General features: G+C 40.0%; 1 protein-coding gene across 1 annotated transcript in view; it reads right to left on the bottom strand.

Annotated features, from left to right (window-relative positions):
• The window catches only part of pemt (phosphatidylethanolamine N-methyltransferase), a 73,803-nt gene that overhangs the window by 16,305 nt on the left and 37,806 nt on the right, over window positions 1-19,692 (bottom strand). Inside the window, exons 4-5 of the mRNA XM_085283792.1 lie at window positions 16,074-16,219; window positions 6,427-6,538 (exon numbers count right to left, since the gene is read on the bottom strand). Of these exons, the coding sequence (XP_085139918.1) occupies window positions 6,427-6,538; window positions 16,074-16,219 (258 nt within the window). The remainder of the gene's footprint in view (window positions 1-6,426; window positions 6,539-16,073; window positions 16,220-19,692) is intronic.

The raw sequence follows: 19,692 nt of genomic DNA, 5'->3' as shown, positions 1-19,692 counted from the left end.
AAAAGCCGCAGGTGTTTCAATGTTGACTTATCATATGTAAGAGAATATGCACAAAGGGAATTGTCAGGAAAGAGATGGCTGTTTGGAGACACACCCCTTTTATTAATATTTTGAAAAACAAGTTATGGGTACATATTTGCACATGTAGTACATAACAGTAACCTACAGCACACCAGAAAAATAGATTCGGACTACCTTTTAGGCTCAGGTGCAGTGACACGGCTTTAACAAGAAGAAAAGTCAGTCATTCACCATCTTTCTCTTCTTCCTGCGCTCTAAAACCACCAAAGTCCTCTTCTCCAATGTCGGAAACGAACAGGCTCAGGATGGCTTCGTTATCCACTCTCCGCTTCTCTCCTTCGTTGTCACTTTCAAAACCAAAGAAATCCTCGTTGTCAGTGTCAGAGTCGAACACCCTCAGAAGGGCCGTGGCGGTGTCCTCCTCTCCATCATGCAGCAGTCCAGCCCTTCAAAATCCGTTGGTGATCGTGGATGTTTTCACACTTTTCCACGCTGTCAGAATCCACCAGTGGAGTTGGGCATAACTTGCTTTTCGCAAGTTTATCGCCGCTCGTCATCCACGCCTCCCGCTGAATGCGTAGCGTTAATTTGAAGTTTGTTTTTCGCGCTACTTCGTACGGCACTACGTTGCCTGGCGGACGGACATGTGACTAACATACCACTCTTGAACCCCGATCCTTCCGCCAGGCAACGTAGTGCCGTACAACAGCGGAACAAACAAAACAAATCGTCTTACGATATCACAAAAATCATGGAAAATCCATAGAAAAGCCGCACCTGACTAAAAGCCGCAGGGTTCAAAGCTTGTGCAAAAAGTAGCGGCTTATAGCCCGACAATTACGGTAAATTCATTTTTCACCTTAAATTCTATGCCCAATACCCCATCACCAAAGTGAAAAAAGCTAGTATTGGTTTCCTTACAAATTTATCAAAAATAAAAAACAATTATTATTATTATTATTATTATTATTATTATTATTATTATTATTATTATTATTAAGTGCTTGATGTGCATGTGAGTCCGTCTGTGGCAAATTCAGTTGATTGGACATGATTTGAAAATGCTCAATTCAATTCAATTCAATTTTATTTATATAGCGCCAAATCACAACAAAAGTCGCCTCAAGGCGCTTCATAGATACAGAGAAAAACCCAACAATCATATGACCCCCTATGAGCAAGCACTTTGGCGACAGTGGGAAGGAAAAACTCCCTTTTAACAGGAAGAAACCTCCCGCAGAACCAGGCTCAGGGAGGGGCGGCCATCTGCTGCGACCGGTTGGGGTGAGAGAAGGAAGACAGGATAAAAGACATGCTGTGGAAGAGAGACAGAGGTTAATAACAGATATGATTCAATGCAGAGAGGTCTATTAATACATAGTGAGTGAGAAAGGTGACTGGAAAGGAAAAACTCAATGCATCATGGGAATCCCCCGGCAGCCTAAGTCTATTGCAGCATAACTAAGGGAGGATTCAGGATCACCTGGTCCAGCCCTAACTATATGCTTTAGCAAAAAAAGACTCGTCTATATAAGGTGCCATAGCTGACAGAGCATGTCAAAGTGCAAACCAAGCCATCAAATCCAAGGAATGGACTGTTGACCCCTGAAAGATTATATCGAGGCACAGGTGTGGGTAAGGGTATAGAAAACTTAATACAGCACTGAAGGTCCCCCAGTGGTCAAAGTGGCCTCTATCATCTGTAGAAGGAAGAAGTTTGGAATCATCAGAACTTTTCCCAAAGCTGGCTGCTCAGCCAATCTGAGTGATCAGGAGCCACAGGCAGAGATGTGACCAAGAACCTGATGGTCACTCTGACAAAGCTCCAGAATTGCTCTGTGTAGAGAGGACCACCTTTCAAAGGGACAACCATTTCTGCAGAACTCTACTGATCAGACAATGGCAAAGTGGCCAGATGGAAGCAATTCCTCAGTAAAAGGCACATGGAAGCTCACCTGGATTTTGCCAGAAGATACCTAAAGGACTCCAAGACCATGAGAAACAAATTTCTCTGCTCTGATGAAACAAACATCTTTGGCCTGAATGCCAAGTGGCATGTCTGGAGGAAACCAGACACCACTCGTCACCTGTTCCTACAGTGAAGCATGGTGGTGGAAGTATCATGCTGTGGGGATGTTTTTAGGCAGTACAAACTGGGAGACTAGTCACAGCTGCAGGAAAGAGGAATTCAGCAATGTACAGAGACATCCTTGATGACAACCTGGCCCAGAGCACTCTGAACCACAAACCCTAAGCACACAGCCAAGATAACAAAGGAGTGGATTTGGGACCACTCTGCTGAAGACCCTTGAGTAATCCAGGCAGAGTCCAGAGTGGAAACCCAATTAAATATCTTGTGAGAAATCTAAAAATGGCTGCACACAAATGTTGCCCATCTAATCTAATGGAGCTTAAAGCAGTTCAAAGAAAAATGAGAGAAAATACCTAGAAACGGGTGCACCAAGCATCATACTCATAGAGGCTGTAATTGCTGCCAAAGGTGCTTCAAAAAACGATTGTTCAATTCTGTCAATACTTATTAATGTGTTATATTTTTGTTTTTATTTTTTTTATAAATTTGCAAGAATTTAAAGCAAAAGTATTTCACTTCATGGAGTATGGAGTGTGCAGAATTTTTAGGTGAAAATAAATGTAATCCATTGTGGAATAAGATTCTGTGATAGTGCTGTGAATACTGTCTGGATGCACTGTACATTATCACTGAGATAGAAAGATAAAACCATCAGCCATCTGCGTATTTTATCTCCCTTTCTTTATCTTCACATTGTAACTTGATAAATCAGCTGCAATAACCCTTTCCAACACTATTTGAGTAGTCTGAGGAATACAAGCATAGATCTAGGCTGTTCCATTGTATTGATTTATGCTGGATAGTCTTCTGTACTGAGTGCCCCACTTGTTGAATGCTGCTCAGCACCCTAATTTTTAGATGAAAGTCTGTATGTCTGATCGAGCCATTTGTTGAACCACCTGCACTCTCTGTTCACATTTATTGATCTTTCTTTTTGTCAAACAGTGGATGATTCACAAGTTATTGCCAATAGATTCCGTTCTTTCTTTCTAAGCCTCATTTTTATATTCTTCACCAATGCTTCAATGCTCAGTTTATGTCTCATATTTTAAAAACAAAAAAAACCCCAACTCCCTCTTATTCTGAATGGCATGAACTATGATTGAAATGACACACAGTGGTAGCTAACAACTGGTTGGAAAAAATGTCTTTTGTCCAAACTGCAGGAGGTTGCAGGCTGTCCTGGGATGAAATGGGTCACAAAGAAAGTGCAAACTGACAATGTCCTGATCGCTGTGGTTGCTAACAGATTGCCAGTTACCTGTAGTCTACATGGAAGTTGCCGAAAGGTCTACGAGCGCTCACTATCTTACCACGGAGCAGAAAATGGAAATGGAAACCATTTGCTTTCCAAGTAAAACTTGTGCTTCACTACTGAAGCCAACTTATTTCAAAAAGTGTTACATTTACTTTTGTGTCACAGTCTTCACAGTTTCACAACTACCTGATCAAAAGCTCGCAAGTATTTGCAGACAAGCCAGTGTTTTCCAAAGAAACTATGTGCAATCACGGCGATCTGCTAGCAAGCAAACCAATCACGAGAAGGTTTTTGGTGCGACCCCATACACCTTTTTGTAACCAATATCACCTGGCGACAGGCAACAATCTCCAGTAAACACTCTCAAGCGATCAGTGAATAATTATTTAATAATTATCATCAACTCAGCCACAAAGTAAAGCTACAGATCGGGGTCGCACAGTGCTGAGGCAGATAATGTGGAAAAGTTGCTAATGCTCTCCAGACTCAGACCTTTGCTGATATTACCTTCAACAGAAACACTGTGGGATGGGAGCTTCATGACCTTGGTTTCCATAGACTAGCAGCTCCTGTAGGTCTAGTCTGTTAGTGGCCTGGTATTTTTGTCCATATAGGGTATATATATTTGAGGGCTTATTGACAAACAGGTGGGCAGCACATATGAAAGTACTTAACAACAGGTGAAAACAATATGGAGAATCTGAGAAAGACAAAGAGAGGAAGCAAAACTATCAGGGCACAAAATACATCAGATATTCTAAGTAAAACAATAAATAACCAAAACAGACTGACACAGACATGGTTAACAATGTCAAGAGGACCAATGTGACAACAAAACACAAGGAGGCACAGGCAGACAAACTGCTACTAAAAATAGTCAAGGTGTTAAACAGAACACAAGAGATCACAAAACGTTAAATGGTAGAATAACCATTAGAATCAATATCATAAGAACTAAAACTTCCAATATACTAGAATATGAAACAAGAAATCAATTCAACAAGTACCAGACTAATATGACAAAACTAAAAACTATTAACCAAAGATCAAAAATATAATGAAGACAAAACGAGAAAACAAACGTAGGAGCAGTGAAACTGCTTCACGCTGCATTTCAGAGATTTATGATTACACACTGCCTCTGCTGGGACACTCTCCACATACACACCAAAGTAGGCACCACAGCTGTATAAAGCAACAGGCTAGTGCACAGTTGTGTGATTTTGCCAGAAGCAGAGAGTGACCTTCTGAAAGTCAGTGTTGTTGTTCTCTCTTAGTAAGAAATAATAATCCATCTCACAAGCATAACACATGACTGCAGTCAATGATGCAGCTAAAGAGCAGCATTCACCACACTTTTTAATCAGCTGGATTTTACAATTGTAATAAAACAAATTATATTTACTTAGTTCTTATAAAATGTGAGGAAAAAGAGGGAGTCACAGAGGGGTACTATCTGATATTCAGTGCTCTTTAAGCAGCTGGTGTTCTGTGTACGGTGAACTAATGTGGACTAAGTCGTGACAGATGATGATGATGATGATACAGACTGCAACTCCAACGCTATGCCATCAGAATGTAACAACTTTTGAAAATTGTTCTTCCAAGTCATGAGGGCAATCAGGACACCAACCCCCTACCAAATAATTAAAACTTATAAACATTAGTAACTTTTTTACTAAATACACTGTAGCTGCACTTTAGCTGTTTTTGGAAAAACCCATGCCATGACCGCATAAATGTAATTACATGTGTTGTGAACACAGCCCACACAGATACAAATGCTGGCAATGGAGTAAGAAAGTAGCGTGGACTTGTAGGTTCTAAATACAGTCATCATGCATGTCTAAATTAAGCTGAACTGTATGATTAGAAATGTAAAAATTCAACTGCATTTCACTTGAAAATCAAATTTCTGTTACTGTAACATTCCATTGCAAACCTCTGGTACCAGTGCTGTAGCAGCATCATCATTGCAGACAGTCACGGTCATAAACCTGAAGGAAAATACGAGGGCAATCCCAAAAGTAAGGTCTCCTATCATTTTAGAAATACAAACAACCATTTATTTTCCATAATATTGACATCATTTTAAGGCTTGAAGACTTATTTATTTTTCTAAATAATCGCCATTTCGGTTGACGCATTTTTGTAGACACTGTAGCAGTTTTACAATACCTTTGTCATATCCGCTCGCCGCCAAAGTTAGCAGATCATTCTCTAGGGCTTATTACTACAAATGATCCCTTCACATGAAAACAAAAATAACTTATTTTGGATGAGAAGTCTTGAAGAACATGACTGCTAAAGATAGCTTCCTGCTGACCATCGACAGGCAATGTGATATTGGGTATTCTGAACAGAACAGAGCAGGCTGAGGCAGAGCATGCTATGATATTTCGGCATATATAATAAAGTTGCATCAAAGATAGAGTTAAAGCAACTGTATGAACACAAGTGAGAGAGATATAGAGAAAAGAGGTGGGAGTGAGACGAGAGCTGAGAATAGAGGATAGAGTGCAAATTAAATCCAAAGCAAAGAGAAAATGGGGCTAAAATTTGTCATAACAGAAAATGGAGTGAAGATGAGGCAACACTCGGAATGGAGTCCGTATAGCTCCATGAGAGGAAGAATGGGAGGCTAATAGCTTTTCGGCAGCTGGGTCTTCAATAAGAGAGTGCCTGCCTAGCAACTGCACACGCTGAGCTCGTAGCAGCAGCCTGGTCACAGTTGTCATAGAAACAAGCACACGTAAAAGTTTTTACTGTATTTACAAAGAGCAGTTTGCAACTTGAGAAACATTTACAATTTTTAGGTTCCAGGTTATTATCTGCTCTCGCTTTATTTAGAACGACTTTTGACGTACATCAGGGGACTCATTTATTAACACGCTACAAACTCCTCTGGTTATATTTGAAACAAAGATATTGCTAACTTATTAAGCAAAATCTCTTCCTTTCTCCATCTTGTGCTAATCACTTCCATAAAAGTGACCTCTACTGTCACACACAGAGTCTCCAACACACACACACACACACACACACACACACTTACATGAGTGCCAAGCCGAGGTAGTTAGCTGTGCTGCCCCAGTACATTGGGTTCTCTGTGATGTTGAAAGGAAAGCCTGTTACCTTCTCATCCATCAGAATGCCAAAGTAGTCACCTGGAAAATACATAAAAGGACAAAACCTGTGTTTCATAACTTCAGTCTGACAGTTTCTTTTTCTTTTCAGTGATTCAGGAAACTGGAGTGCATCCCAGTAGCACTTGGCAAGAAGCAGAAAACATTTCTAAACTGTCCAAATTTCAGTTCTACATCATCTTATCAACTAGTCCCTAGTAGACATGGATTCAGTCAGCAAAGCCCTTTGGACTTGCACAGCGCTACCATGGTTTCTGCTATGCCATCAACTGATGTCTTGTTTTCACAATCCTACCAGACAGATTTTGGACCTGCTTATTAAGTCTACGATGATTTTTGACATGTACCTGACAAAACAACACAACACTAAAGTCAGACTGAGGATACACTGCCGGGAACATGACACAGCTGTGTTAATGCTGCAGTGTCTGGGTGCTGTGCGTCACCTGGCTGTTACTGGTGTCAACAATACAACTCTATGGGCATGACTTCATGTGTAATCTTTGGACTTTGTTTCATAGCAAAATATTACAAAAGAAACTTTTTAGAACCTCTGACAACCTCTTTTGGTGACCTGTTTTAGCAGAAATATGTCCTTAACTTTTAGTAATGGGACTTTTTCTGACAACCCCACTCTTAGGAATGGCAAAGTGTATGGCAGCATAGTGCCTTAGTCAGAGATGAGACCCACTGATGGGCACTCAGTGATTTTGTTTTTTTCTTCCCTCCTAGTACACTAGTGCCTAAAAGCTGGCCTCACAAAGATGTGTTACTGCAAATGGGACTATTTTCTGGTTGGCGCCACTGCTTTGTATTTACTGGTGCAACATGAGTCGATGACTCATATATATATATATATATATATATATATATATATATATATATAGAGTCAGAAGGAAGAGCGCAGGGCAAGCTAGCAAGACACATGGACCTCCCCCACCCTCATTCAGATCTGGCGTTTGGAATTATTTTGGTTTTCATGTGACGTATGACCCTGAAGGTAAGCGAGTCATGGACTAAAGTAAAACAGTATGTTGGATGTGCCATGCAATGCTCAATTACATGGGTGGGAGCTAGTGTGTTAGCGCAGTTAGCTCGTTAACGTGTTGGCTGTCTAGCCCCACACACGGGGCGATCGGCGGTAGCTCGTTAACGGAGATTTGCCGTGTTGTGGCGTTAAGGTCATTTCAACGAGATTAACCTGAAAGCACTAGTGGGAACACAACGAATATGACTGCACATTTACGCCGACATCATCCTAGTGCAAAGACCAAAACAACAAGCATGCTACTAACTTTAGCCGAGTCATTTAGACAGCTGTTAGCACATGATTCTCCTTATGCTGCTGAGAATATAGCCCAGAAGAAGCGGATAGTATAGCTTTTATTTTGGAAAGAGACATTTCTCTGTAATAAACTCTCTTTTCCAAAGATGAGTGATTCCTCAATCAGATACAGGGCTTGCAATATCGCTAGCCCGACGTCCCGGAGCTAGCGATCTTTTTCAGTCGGGCTACCAAAATCTATCTCTTCCCTGCCCGTCGGGCTATTGTAGGAAGGAAAAATATATGTCAATGCTTTTGCATTCTTTCAGAAATGTAGCTGGGTAATTATGTCATTGGCATCGGTGAGCCACTGTCAATATGTGACATATTGAAATCGCGTTTGAATTTGCGCTTGTTTTTTTGCTTTCACTTTGCAATCGTGCGAACTGTGTATAGAGAGCGACAGCACTGATCTGTGAGTGATGATAATTTGCGCACCAATTCCTCTGACATCGTCTTATTAATCGTTAGCTTACTATGCAAACATGACAAGTGAAATCTCCCACAGCAAGCTTAAACATGTGAGAGGTTGATTGCGCAGAGAATCGCTGAGCTTATGTGAGTGCGTGTGTAAAAGCAGCAGGATATATATATTTTAGTTCTGCTGAGCCAAATAAGACAGGTCAGGGTGAAGAAGTGACAGCCAAAGAAAAGCTTACCACAAAACGGAAAAGTTATGACAAATCAGACTATAAGGCAAAAAGAAAGTGCAGCTTTATGGTTTCATGGACAAAATAATTTCTGTGGCTGCAATATGATGAGCTAAATAACCAGGGCTGCACATAAGTGGTCCGCAGGTGCGCATTCGCTGTCAAAATAAAAAACACGCACAAGGGTTAGGGTTAAATTTAAAAACTGTACTTTTGAGTTAAAATATAAATTTATAATTTTAATAAATGAAAAATTAAAAAGGCATGAACATTTTTTTTGTATCGAAAAAATATCGAACCGTGACACCAAAGTATCGAACCGAACCGTGAATTTTGTGTATCGTTGCACCCCTAATATATATATATATATATATATATATATATATATATATATATATATATATATATATATATATATATATATATATATATATATATATATATATATATTAGGGGTGCAACGATATTCATATCGATATTGAACCGTTCGATACAGTGCTTTCGGTTCGGTACGCATATGTATCGAACAATACAACATTTGTAATTTATTTTATCAACTTTCCTTCCGACGATGCTGTCTGTGTTGAGCGCTCAGTGAATCTGCGTTCGACTACTCCGCCTAGGCTGCACTGTCGAGCGCAGATCCACTGAGCGCTCAACACAGACAGCATCGTCAGAAGGAAGAGCGCAGGGCAAGCTAGCGAGACAGAAGTTAAGCTCTCCTTGCAACATGGCAAATTGAACCTCCCCCACCCTCATTCACATCTAGTGTTTGGAACTATTTTGGTTTTCATGTGACGTATGACCCTGAAGGTAAGCGCTTCATGGACTAAAGTAAAACAGTATGTTGGATGTGCCATGCAATGCTCAATTACATGGGTGGGAGCTAGTGTGTTAGCGCAGTTAGCTCGTTAACGTGTTGGCCGTCCAGCCCCATGCACGGAGCGATCCGCGGTAGCTCGTTAACGGAGATTTGCCGTGTTGTGGCGTTAACGTCATTTCAACGAGATTTACGCTGACAGCACTAGCGGGAACACAACGAATATGACTGCACATTTACGCGGACATCATCCTAGTGCAAAAACAAGTGGAAGCAGACAAAAACAACAAGCACGCATGCTACAAACTTTAGCCGAGTCATTTAGACAGCTGTTAGCACATGATTCTCCTTATGGGGACCTGATATGTTTAATATGCTGCTGAGAATATAGCCCAGAAGAAGCGTATAGTATAGCTTTTATTTTGGAAAGAGCCATTTCTCTGTAATAAACTCTCTTTTTCCAACGATGAGTGATTTCTCGATCAGATAGATTTATTTTATTTATTTTGTTGTTTCAGCAACATTAAATTTAAAAACTGTACTTTTGAGTTAAAATATATATTATCATTTTAATAAATGACAAATTAAAAAGGCATGAACATTTTTTTGTATCGAAAAAATATCGAACTGTGACACCAAAGTATCGAACCAAACCGTAAATTTTGTGTATCGTTGCACCCCTAATATATATGTATATATGTACATTTAAGAGTGGCTATCAAACTTAGAACTTGTAATACTATTATATTGTACACAGTATTGTAAATATGGCAACATATATTGTTCGTACTTTATGCAAGTATTAGGAAAATATCCTGTCAAGTCTGTTTCTAACAAAAATCTGACAGCTAGTGTAACATGTCATCCTTATGTTGAGTTAGATGTTAATTTTCTGTGAGACCACTTTACCAGTAAAGACACTCTGGAGCCTTTTCACACAGGGCTCACGCTGGCTGTCCACGAGAATTAGCCATCCCACTTTGTTGCCCTTTGTCATAAATGCAGATGCTGAATAAAAGGAGTTGTTGCTATAAAATTGACCCGATCCTGTTTGTTCATTTAAAGAAACTGAGAAGACATTACACAGAGAAACCTGTCCCTATCCCGGAGTGGGCACTCTGCCTATTCTGAGAGACATGGCCTCAGACTTTGTGTCCTTTACAAGCTAGAAGTCATTGTCAACCAAATCTGACACCTACCGCCCCTCAGCTTGAAGTCCAAGACTTATTGCTTAAAATGTGAATCAAGATCTCACTACATTTGTACTGCATAGCTCCAACAACAGGCCCAATACAGTCTTATTCACAAAGGCATTTGTGAATAAGACTGTATAAAGAAGACTGTTGAATGCCCTCTCCAGGTCCTCAAGACACATCTAGGCTGGTTGAGTAAACTCCCTCGCACGCTTAAATCTCATAAGAGGATAAGAAGCTGGTTTAGTGTTTCATGACCAGGAGAAACTGAAAATCACTTAGACCTCAGAGGTTTAAATGTCAAAGCCATTTTGACATGTCTTTCTGATACTTTTGCCATAAAATAGAGGTGTCTGTTAAACAAATGCATGTCTGCGAGTAAAATGTTAGTGAGAGCAGCTAAACTAGGTCACCACTCAAAGTAACGTTAGCCCTTTAAGGTCTACTACGTAAGAAGTACTGCACACACATGAACTTTTTCTGACCCATTTTGGGAATTAAATGTAACAGGGCATGAAAATTCTAATATTTCCCTTATACCCTCCTCATACACCCACACACACAAATATTTACACATACACTTACATGCAGACTCCAGTAGGTAACACTGACCTGCTGAATTGTGTCCAAGTGTCCAAGTTATATAACGATTTTCATAATGTATGCTCATTTAAACGCCACAGGTAGAGTTGGATAAAAAAAAAAATTATATAAATTTGATTATATAAACAAATTTCTTGGTTTTGAATAGAAAACCAGCTGTAACTGGCTGACGGAACAATATGCTAACCTCAATTTTTGACTTTCAAAGTGACTACTGTTAACCCGTTTAGATTTAAGAGCTCCTGCGTCACTGTCGTTTCAATACGGTTATGAAATTAGGCAATTTGGATTTGGTGGACAAGCAGCTGCAATAACTGTGGTAGTCTAGAGGTTAAAGATGTGGGTCTGTGATCAGAATCAACAGGTTAACACCGAGCGTAATTTGATTTTGTTTGGATCTTTGTTTCTAACCTTGTGCCATCAATTTGAATCATCAGGTCACCGTGACTCAAGGGGATTAATATAGAGCATATAAGACATTGAAACACAACATACACCCACAGGCTATGTCCTTCAGTATGTGTTTGTTTATGTGGGTGGAAGGGCAAAGGGAACATGGTGGAACATAGAGATCATACCGACACAATTAAAATCATCTCAAGAGTGAAACACATATATGTAAACTTACACAGACAGAAATTTTCAAATTAATTCAGATTAATCAGTTGGGAAACAGTTGGGAGGAATACAAAGATCTTTATTATTTGATTAACATTTAAAACTCCTCATAGTTTTTGCCCTGTATATCTCATGCTGCAGTCACACTAGACAAATGGTGGTTTGAGACCACTCCGTGACCAAAATTATTGAGACAGTGTGCAATGAACCTGCAATCTTGTTGCCTTGGAAATGGTTGATTAAAAGATGGGAACTAGGTCTGAGACTACTTGCAGTCAGCTGCTGTCTTCAAAGTATTCTACCAACCAAAGCAAGGAGGTTTTTGCCAACCAGTTGCAAACCACATGTTTTTCACTAATGACAGGTGGTTGTCAGGGTGTCACTGACTGGACTGTAGACCTGTGTGCAATCATTTGATTTTCCCAGCAAGTGCCATCAATTACCATTACCCACTCAGAATTGGTCAGGGCGTATACATTTTACCCTCATGCCCCAGTGGTTGTCAGATGGATGCAGACTTGTTTGTAGGCCTCTGTGTCTGGGGCCTTATTTATCTGATTCTACATTGTCATCGTAATTATCACACATGCAAAATGGTGGACAAGTTAGCATCATGTGGGTAGTGGCTGTAAAGCCTCAATAGGAACAGAACCAGCATACAGTTAGTTTGTGCTGATGAATGCAACTTGTGTAAAATGGGCCCCCAAATCGACTGAGGTTGACTGCAAAATGTTGTCAATCTGTCGGCACTTATGAAGTAGACAGCAATTATTTGAAAACCTTCACCTCTCTGTTTGACAGTGCTTACAAAGCAAATGGAAAGTGGTCATTCAAAGTTTGAGGATGTTGCAAGCATAACCTCCTGGTGAACCGTTGGTCACTGCAACTAACCTGCAACTAGTCTCTGAACGCGAAAAACATCAAGGCAATCATAGAGTAGCCACCACATTTTCCTTGTCACTCTTGTCTTGCACTTCGATTTTTTGTAATCATCGAGTATAAATTGCGAATATTAAGCTGTCTGCATGTAATCCCCCCTTCCCACCCGGAAAGGTTTCTACCTGGCGCACTGCGCTGAGCATGTGTGTTGATTTCACAAGGAGGATGCAGAACAAATTGCAGAAATTTGCAAAACATGCCGTAAAACTATTGCTGCTAAGGGTAGCAATACCACATATTTATTCCACCAGCTGAAAGGTCATCCACTGCCATAATAACACTGTTTAAAATTCTGCATGTCAACGTCTCCCCACACACCAAAGAAAATGTTAAATAAACCAGTAGTGACTCCTATGACTGGTCAGTAGCTTTTGTTTTTTGTTTTTTTAATTGTCACCATCTACACTTTTGTTTCTGTAATTTGAGGTCATCACATTTTTTTATTTTACAATTTTTATACATTATAAACACAAAAAGCACCTTTTTAATTTTTAGTTGTTTTATTTTATCTCATTAATTCTTGCTTGATGTCCTATTTTGTTGCTGCGATCTTTTGTTTTCTAAAGGTCTAGTGTTGACCACAGAAAGAGACTTACTGTGACGCTATTGTCATTTGTCGAAAACTTCTCAGTTTTGTGCAACCGATCGTTAAAAAAATGGTTAAAACATTTCAGTTCATTCAGATTTTTTGTATTCAAAGTAGAAAAAAAATTGAATGTTCGATTAAACATACAATTTAAAAAGAGTTTTCACAGCTCTCTATGCAGTCTTGTGAAAAATGAATTACATCCCATGATTCAAGAGCTTCAAGTAATTGTTTCTCTTTATGACTTTATCAGTCTATGACATGGTTACGGAGGAACAGATAAATATTCTATTCAATTCACTTTATTGTTACTAGACAAGCAGACAGGCAGTACAATGAAAGTGCAGAGAACACAGTAACACGCAAGATGAGATAAAATTGTTAAATTTAGGGAAAAGAAAAACATTTCTACACGTCACCAAACTGCCAAAACCTCTGATTTTATAGACATTTTGGCATATCATCAATCAATTTTCCCTGCTAATTAATTGCATTTGATTAACTGGTTATCAACAGGGAGTTTACACATTATTATTTATTCATGTGCATTTGATTAGTAATGCCTGGCTGCTACTTACCCCCTATCCTATGGAAGGAGCCAGCATGTCCATAGTTTTTCAGAGGACTGTATGCACAAACATCAAATGTAACAGCAGCCAGACATGTGGCTTTTACTACTGCTTTTTATTTGAAGGTATACTGAAAGTTGAATTGTTCCTGTTTTATAACTGCAAAATTTATTGTTCCAAATGGTTGGAGAGTAAAACCTGCAAACAGCGTTTTGCGACCGGCTTGTCCACTCCGAATACAAAGTAGACTCCTGTTATCACACATGCACATTCCTGGCACGTCCTGCTGTTCCTCCTGCCTCCCTTCTGTTGTCACAGATAGTGATTAGTTTGAAGCGGAGTGATGGACTGAGGGCATTTCAGTGCACCGATGGACAAATATGCTGAAGAAGCTCAGACAATCTGCCTGGTTCTTGAAGATGACTCATTTAGTCGACTGACCTAAAAAAACAGAAGCTACTGCATGCCAAATGGTCCTGGCAATCTTGAGCTCATGTTCATTTGAAACAATGCCTGCATGTGTTCAGGAGTACATTGAACAAAAGAAAAGGTGTTTGTCTCAGAAGGAAACAAGAAGATATTGGGACACGCCATATCATGATTATGAAAACGACTATATTCAGAGAAATATGTTGGGGCGCATGAATTGTTCAAATGTGTCAGAGTTCATGTGTCTTTACTTATGTAGAGACATGAACTACATGTCCTCTTTTGCATTTTCCTGTCTCATGTGATCCCTTAATGTTACTAAAGGCTGTTTTATTGTAGCTTTCATGTACAAGAGCACAATGTGGTGCTTTGTTTGCTCATAGTTTGTAAAGTTTATAGTTTTATAGTTTGTAAAAAAATATGATTTTATTATAATTAATGCAGTTAAGTGAACACAAAACAAGTGTTTAAGGCCATGCTTGGGGTTTTGTAATGCTTAACCCTGAGCAAAATTATAATTTATGGTAAATGCTAACATCTACATGCTATTGTAGCCACAATCTCACTGATGCTGCAAACCGGTTCTGAGAAAGGTGAGGTGCCATCTCTGTTTTGAGCACACTGACTGGGACATGTTCAGGGAGGCTGCAACAAATGGCAACCGCACCAACTTGGAGGAGTAAACATCATCTATGATCAGTTACATCAGCAAGTGCATCAATGATGTCACTGTGTCCAAGACTATCACAATACGCTCCAACCAGAAACTGTGGATGACTGCAGAGGTGTGTGAGCTGCTAAAGACTTGAGAGTCCGCCTTCAGAGCAGGCGAAAAGGCAGCCCTCAGAACAGCGAGGGCCAAACTGCATTCAACACAATCATTCCTGAGCAACTGGATCCCAGACATTCTGACGGAGAGACATCAGTCAGTCCGGATCGGTAATAGCATCTCCAACAGCACCACACTGAGCACTGGAGCCCCTCAGGGCTGTGTGCTCAGCCCACTGCTGTTCACTCTGCTGACTGTGCAGCAATGCACAGTTCGAACCACATCATCAAGTTTGCCGATGACACGGCTGTGGTGGGTCTCATCAGCAAGAGCGATGAGTCAGCATACAGACGGGAGGTGCAACAGCTAATGCTTGGTGTAGAGTCAACAACCTGCCTCTGAACACGGACAAAACAAAAGAGATAATTTTGACTTCAGGAGAGCACGGAGAGATCACTGTCCACCTAACATCAATGGATCCTCTGTGGAGGTCGTCAAGAGCACCAGATTCCTTGGCGTTGAGTTGACGGAGAACCTTTCCTGGTCCCTCAGCACCTGCTCCTTAACTAAGAAGGCCCAACAGTGTCTCTACGTCCTTCCTTGCACTTGTACTATGTAGTCATGTGTTGATTGTCTGTTATATGTAGCACCATGGTCTTGGAGGAACGCTGTCTCGTGTCACTGTGTACTGTATCACTGCACATGCACAATAAAGCCACCTGGCTTGATTTGATAAAATTCTGATCGTTAGCATCTGAAGGTTGGGTTAGTGTGTTAACAGCCTGCAAGAATCTATTCAGTACCTGTTAAAGAATTGTATTAAAAACTACATATGTAAACCACTTAGTGTCACAAGAGGAATCACCACAACATGGGATTCACCCTCTGGGAACAATGGCAATCAAGCGTCTGCTGATATATGCCAGTCTGGATAGATGCTTACAGTTTAAATCTTTGTTCTTCAGTGATGTGTACAGTATTCTTTAATAGGAAGTTATATTTAGACTAAAATTATTTTGTGTCCATTTAATATCTGACACTGTGTCTGGGACTCACCTAGGAAGGTTCCGGTGAATCCCAGAGCGAGGAAGCTGCTCACTACGAGAAGGGTACCAAACACCATAAGACCTATCCCAGCGTAGAAAACCTCCGTCCTCTCCATCACCTCCCACCTGGCCTGGGCCTTCATTGCCACTGTCATACTACAGGAAAAAAAAAAGAAATCACAAGTGACCAGGTCCCATTATGGTGAATATAGTGGTTATATACACAGTACAGCAAAAGCAGAAAAGTAGAGCAATTGCTTTATTTAAGGCCTGTATAATACTACCATAATATCCTAAACTTACATCCTGAATATACAGTGGTACTATACTGTATGAAACAACAGGGAGATTAGCATGCTGCTGCAATTGCAAAACAGAAAAGTTTTGGAGTGGAAAGGTTTGAAGCTTATCTCCTAACAATGCACCACTTCAAGAACACAGACACAGCCAGTACAATAAAGGCCAGCGTAAGGGCAGCACAAATTGGAGGGTTGGAAGCATGCAGTTGTAACACAGGTGCAGCTGTCACCTGTAATGTCACAAAAATAGAGTATAAGGACAGGTTTAGATACAGCTGCCACCCCCCCACTTGTCGTGACTTTGTTCATAACAAATTTGTTGTTATCTTATACAACAAGTGTGTAACATCCATGCAGCACACATCATACTGGATGTGGCATGCTGTGTGATGCTCCAGGTATTGTAACTGAACACATAATAATGGAGAACTAATGTCTTGCAGCATTTTTTCATGCTAAAAAATAAGATTTTGCTCTTGTACATAACATTAGCATATCTGGCTTCAAATTTAGTAGCACATGTAAAGTACCTTAGCCATACAGCAGCTTAGTAAGCTGCTGAAGTGGGTAGAATCTGTTTCCTCTTTCCACTCTTTTCTATCTCCAGTGGCCCAGCCTTAATCTGCATCTGTCCGAACAATCTAACGGTTCAAAGCTGTTGTCATCAGGTGTTTTCTCGAGTGGAAACTAGGTTTCTCAGAATTATACTGTAAAGCTTTGACCTGACTTTATAAGATAGCCTGACAGTACAACGGTGGCTAGATAGTGGTTTCAAACCCAGGATCCAGTGAGGCAAAAGTGCTGACCAACACGCCATCATGCTGTCCTTACTCTGATATCTTTGAACAGAAATACATCCAGAACAAGAGTAATCCATTAAAGGTCTATGATTTGCAAACTGTTCTACCTAATTATCTCTAATAATACTTGAAAACACATTTTCATTTTGCTTCTTAATGTCCCCAAAATAAATTTGATCATTTATCGAGCTAGTCACCAACTGCAGGACTGGCAGATGATGTGAGGGTTGTGTGTCGGGCAAGTGTGCTCGTTGAAAAAAAAAATTATTTTGCATTTTGTGCTTTCATACAATGTTTGAATGAAGAGTTTCTAAAAGGATGAAAGGGTCTCTAAAAGATGCTCCACTGGGTTTTTGTGTTGCCTTTATGAAAAGATGATACTAGCAGAGTTCTGACTACGAATGCAATTATCGATTTCAATTGTAAAGCATTCACAGTGAGACTTTGTCCACAGACCATTACCACTTTAAGTGCCACCTGAATAACTGTTCAGACACTGCTTGCTCTATGATTTATTAGAAGCACAACTTCCATAAACATATGTGGACAATTCATATTTATATATGAACACCATTCTAAAGGGTAAAGGCAAGTTCATGAGACTAAGGTAGGGATACTGACTAAACCACTCCTTACTTAATTCACTGAGAATCACTAATGCAACATTTATACATCATGTAACAAAGTATCAAATACTTATAGCGGAGCTGTTATTCTCATTTTAAGCTGTCTGGTTTTATTCTTGGAACATACAAGGGCTGTAGGGTCGCATGATTCACAGTTTTGTCTGAAACCAAGCATTTGGCTCATATAGTCATAAAAAAGAAGGTAAACCTGTTTTATTAGGTAAATACAACCTCAGTTGAACAACAACACATGGCGTCGTTTAACATATTACCCTGTCTGATTAGTCATTTAACAACACCAAGCCACCATGTGTGAAAACCTAATTAGATCCTTAATGTTTAAGTGAATTAAATTGGTAAGTACCAGGCAGGTGCTGCTACTGAAAGGAAAGACAACAAAATGATCTTTAATAACTAATATTTGCTGTAAGACCATTTTGAAACAATTTTAGTCCATTTTAAGACATGTTAAAGTTCACGATGGGACAATCCGAAAAAGACTATACAATTATGGCTCGTTTCTCCAAAAGGAAATGTTCTGCAAACCCTCTTCTTTCTAAAAAGAACAAGTCATGGATTAGGTTTGTAAAGTCTACATTACAGCAACCTGGGAGAAGTGACTGCCGATTTATTATCTGACTTTTATGTTTTGGGATCTTTTTACATTCTACAGTTCTCTGAATTTTATGAGGACTCTCACAGCCAGCTGATCTGAATTGTTACCTGGCCACGGGATTCAAAAGTAATATCTTTCCAGAATTTCAAAGGCAACATCCACACAGGTGTTGGGGCTGATGACATACATGTACATGTGTGCGTTTGAGTGTGTCTATATGTGCGTAAGCTTTAACACACCTGTAGCTTTTGGTCTGAATGTAGTGTGCTTCTTGCCGAGGAAAATGGCTCCCAAATCAAACTAGGTTTGCGGTTAATAAGAAAAAAACTAGGTTACGGGGTCCGTGCTGTGAATCTTATGCCGTTCCTCCTTTTGCAAAAGGAAGCAGGAAGTGTAATGTGATGTGGCATTTTGCCACGTCAGACACAAAGAGCAACTGCTGGGATGTCTGTTAAGGAAGGTTGTCTGGCAGAGCATACTGCTGAGATTTGGATTGGAAAGGAGGCAGGAAAAGGGGTCAGGGGGACGGGCATGTGAGCAGGGGGTTAGTGGGTCTCAGGGACTGACCACTGAATGTTTTGTAATGAATGGTGACGAATCACCGCTGGTCCAAGAAATACAGAAAAACTCTCATTAAAATCAAGTTTTCCTGTACCATTTTATGCTATAGCACAGCAAAGTGTCTATTCATGGTAATATAATTGTTTCATCACAATAACGTAAATTAGCCTTACGGGTCAAAGCCATACAGCATCTCCATTAAAGCCTTCAAAATGTGAAACAGAATGTTTGACAAGACAGAAACACCACAGAATGAAGAGGAAATATTTGGAGGTCAGATAAGAAGCTTCCGTGTGGGAGTCACATAAAGGGTCTTTCAAAGTGAGCTGCTTAGTTTAAAAGTTTAGAAGTAAATGAAACACAAAAAACAAGGCTGGTTATTTCACATCAATTTAAGATTTAAACCTTGGAGTTTGACCTATAGTCTAATTGAAAATGCTTGAAATCCTCTCTGATCACTCAGTGATCATATATTTTAGGTAGCTCATGCTTCCATTAGGATCCTCAGTTACAGCAACAATGGGTGCACCATCTTCCCCTTATTTCCTAGATTTCCCCTTCACACTGCAGCACAACTACCTCCAGAGTGATTTTTTCTTGCTTTTTTTCCCCTTTCCTGCTCCTGCAGTGATGAGATGTTTGCTAGTTTTGCTTACTATTGGCAGGACTACAAGCCAGTAGCAAATAGAAATACTGCACAGATCAGTTCACAACTTTCACGAGGAAA

This window comes from Mchenga conophoros, linkage group LG8 (assembly GCF_057382185.1).
Source record: "Mchenga conophoros isolate Kocher_MC1m ecotype Shallow Benthic linkage group LG8, M_conophoros_male_GT1.1, whole genome shotgun sequence".
Classification (NCBI taxonomy): Eukaryota; Metazoa; Chordata; class Actinopteri; order Cichliformes; family Cichlidae; genus Mchenga; species Mchenga conophoros.
Note: the sequence above shows the minus strand (reverse complement) of the source record. Positions and strands in the feature narration are given on the sequence as shown.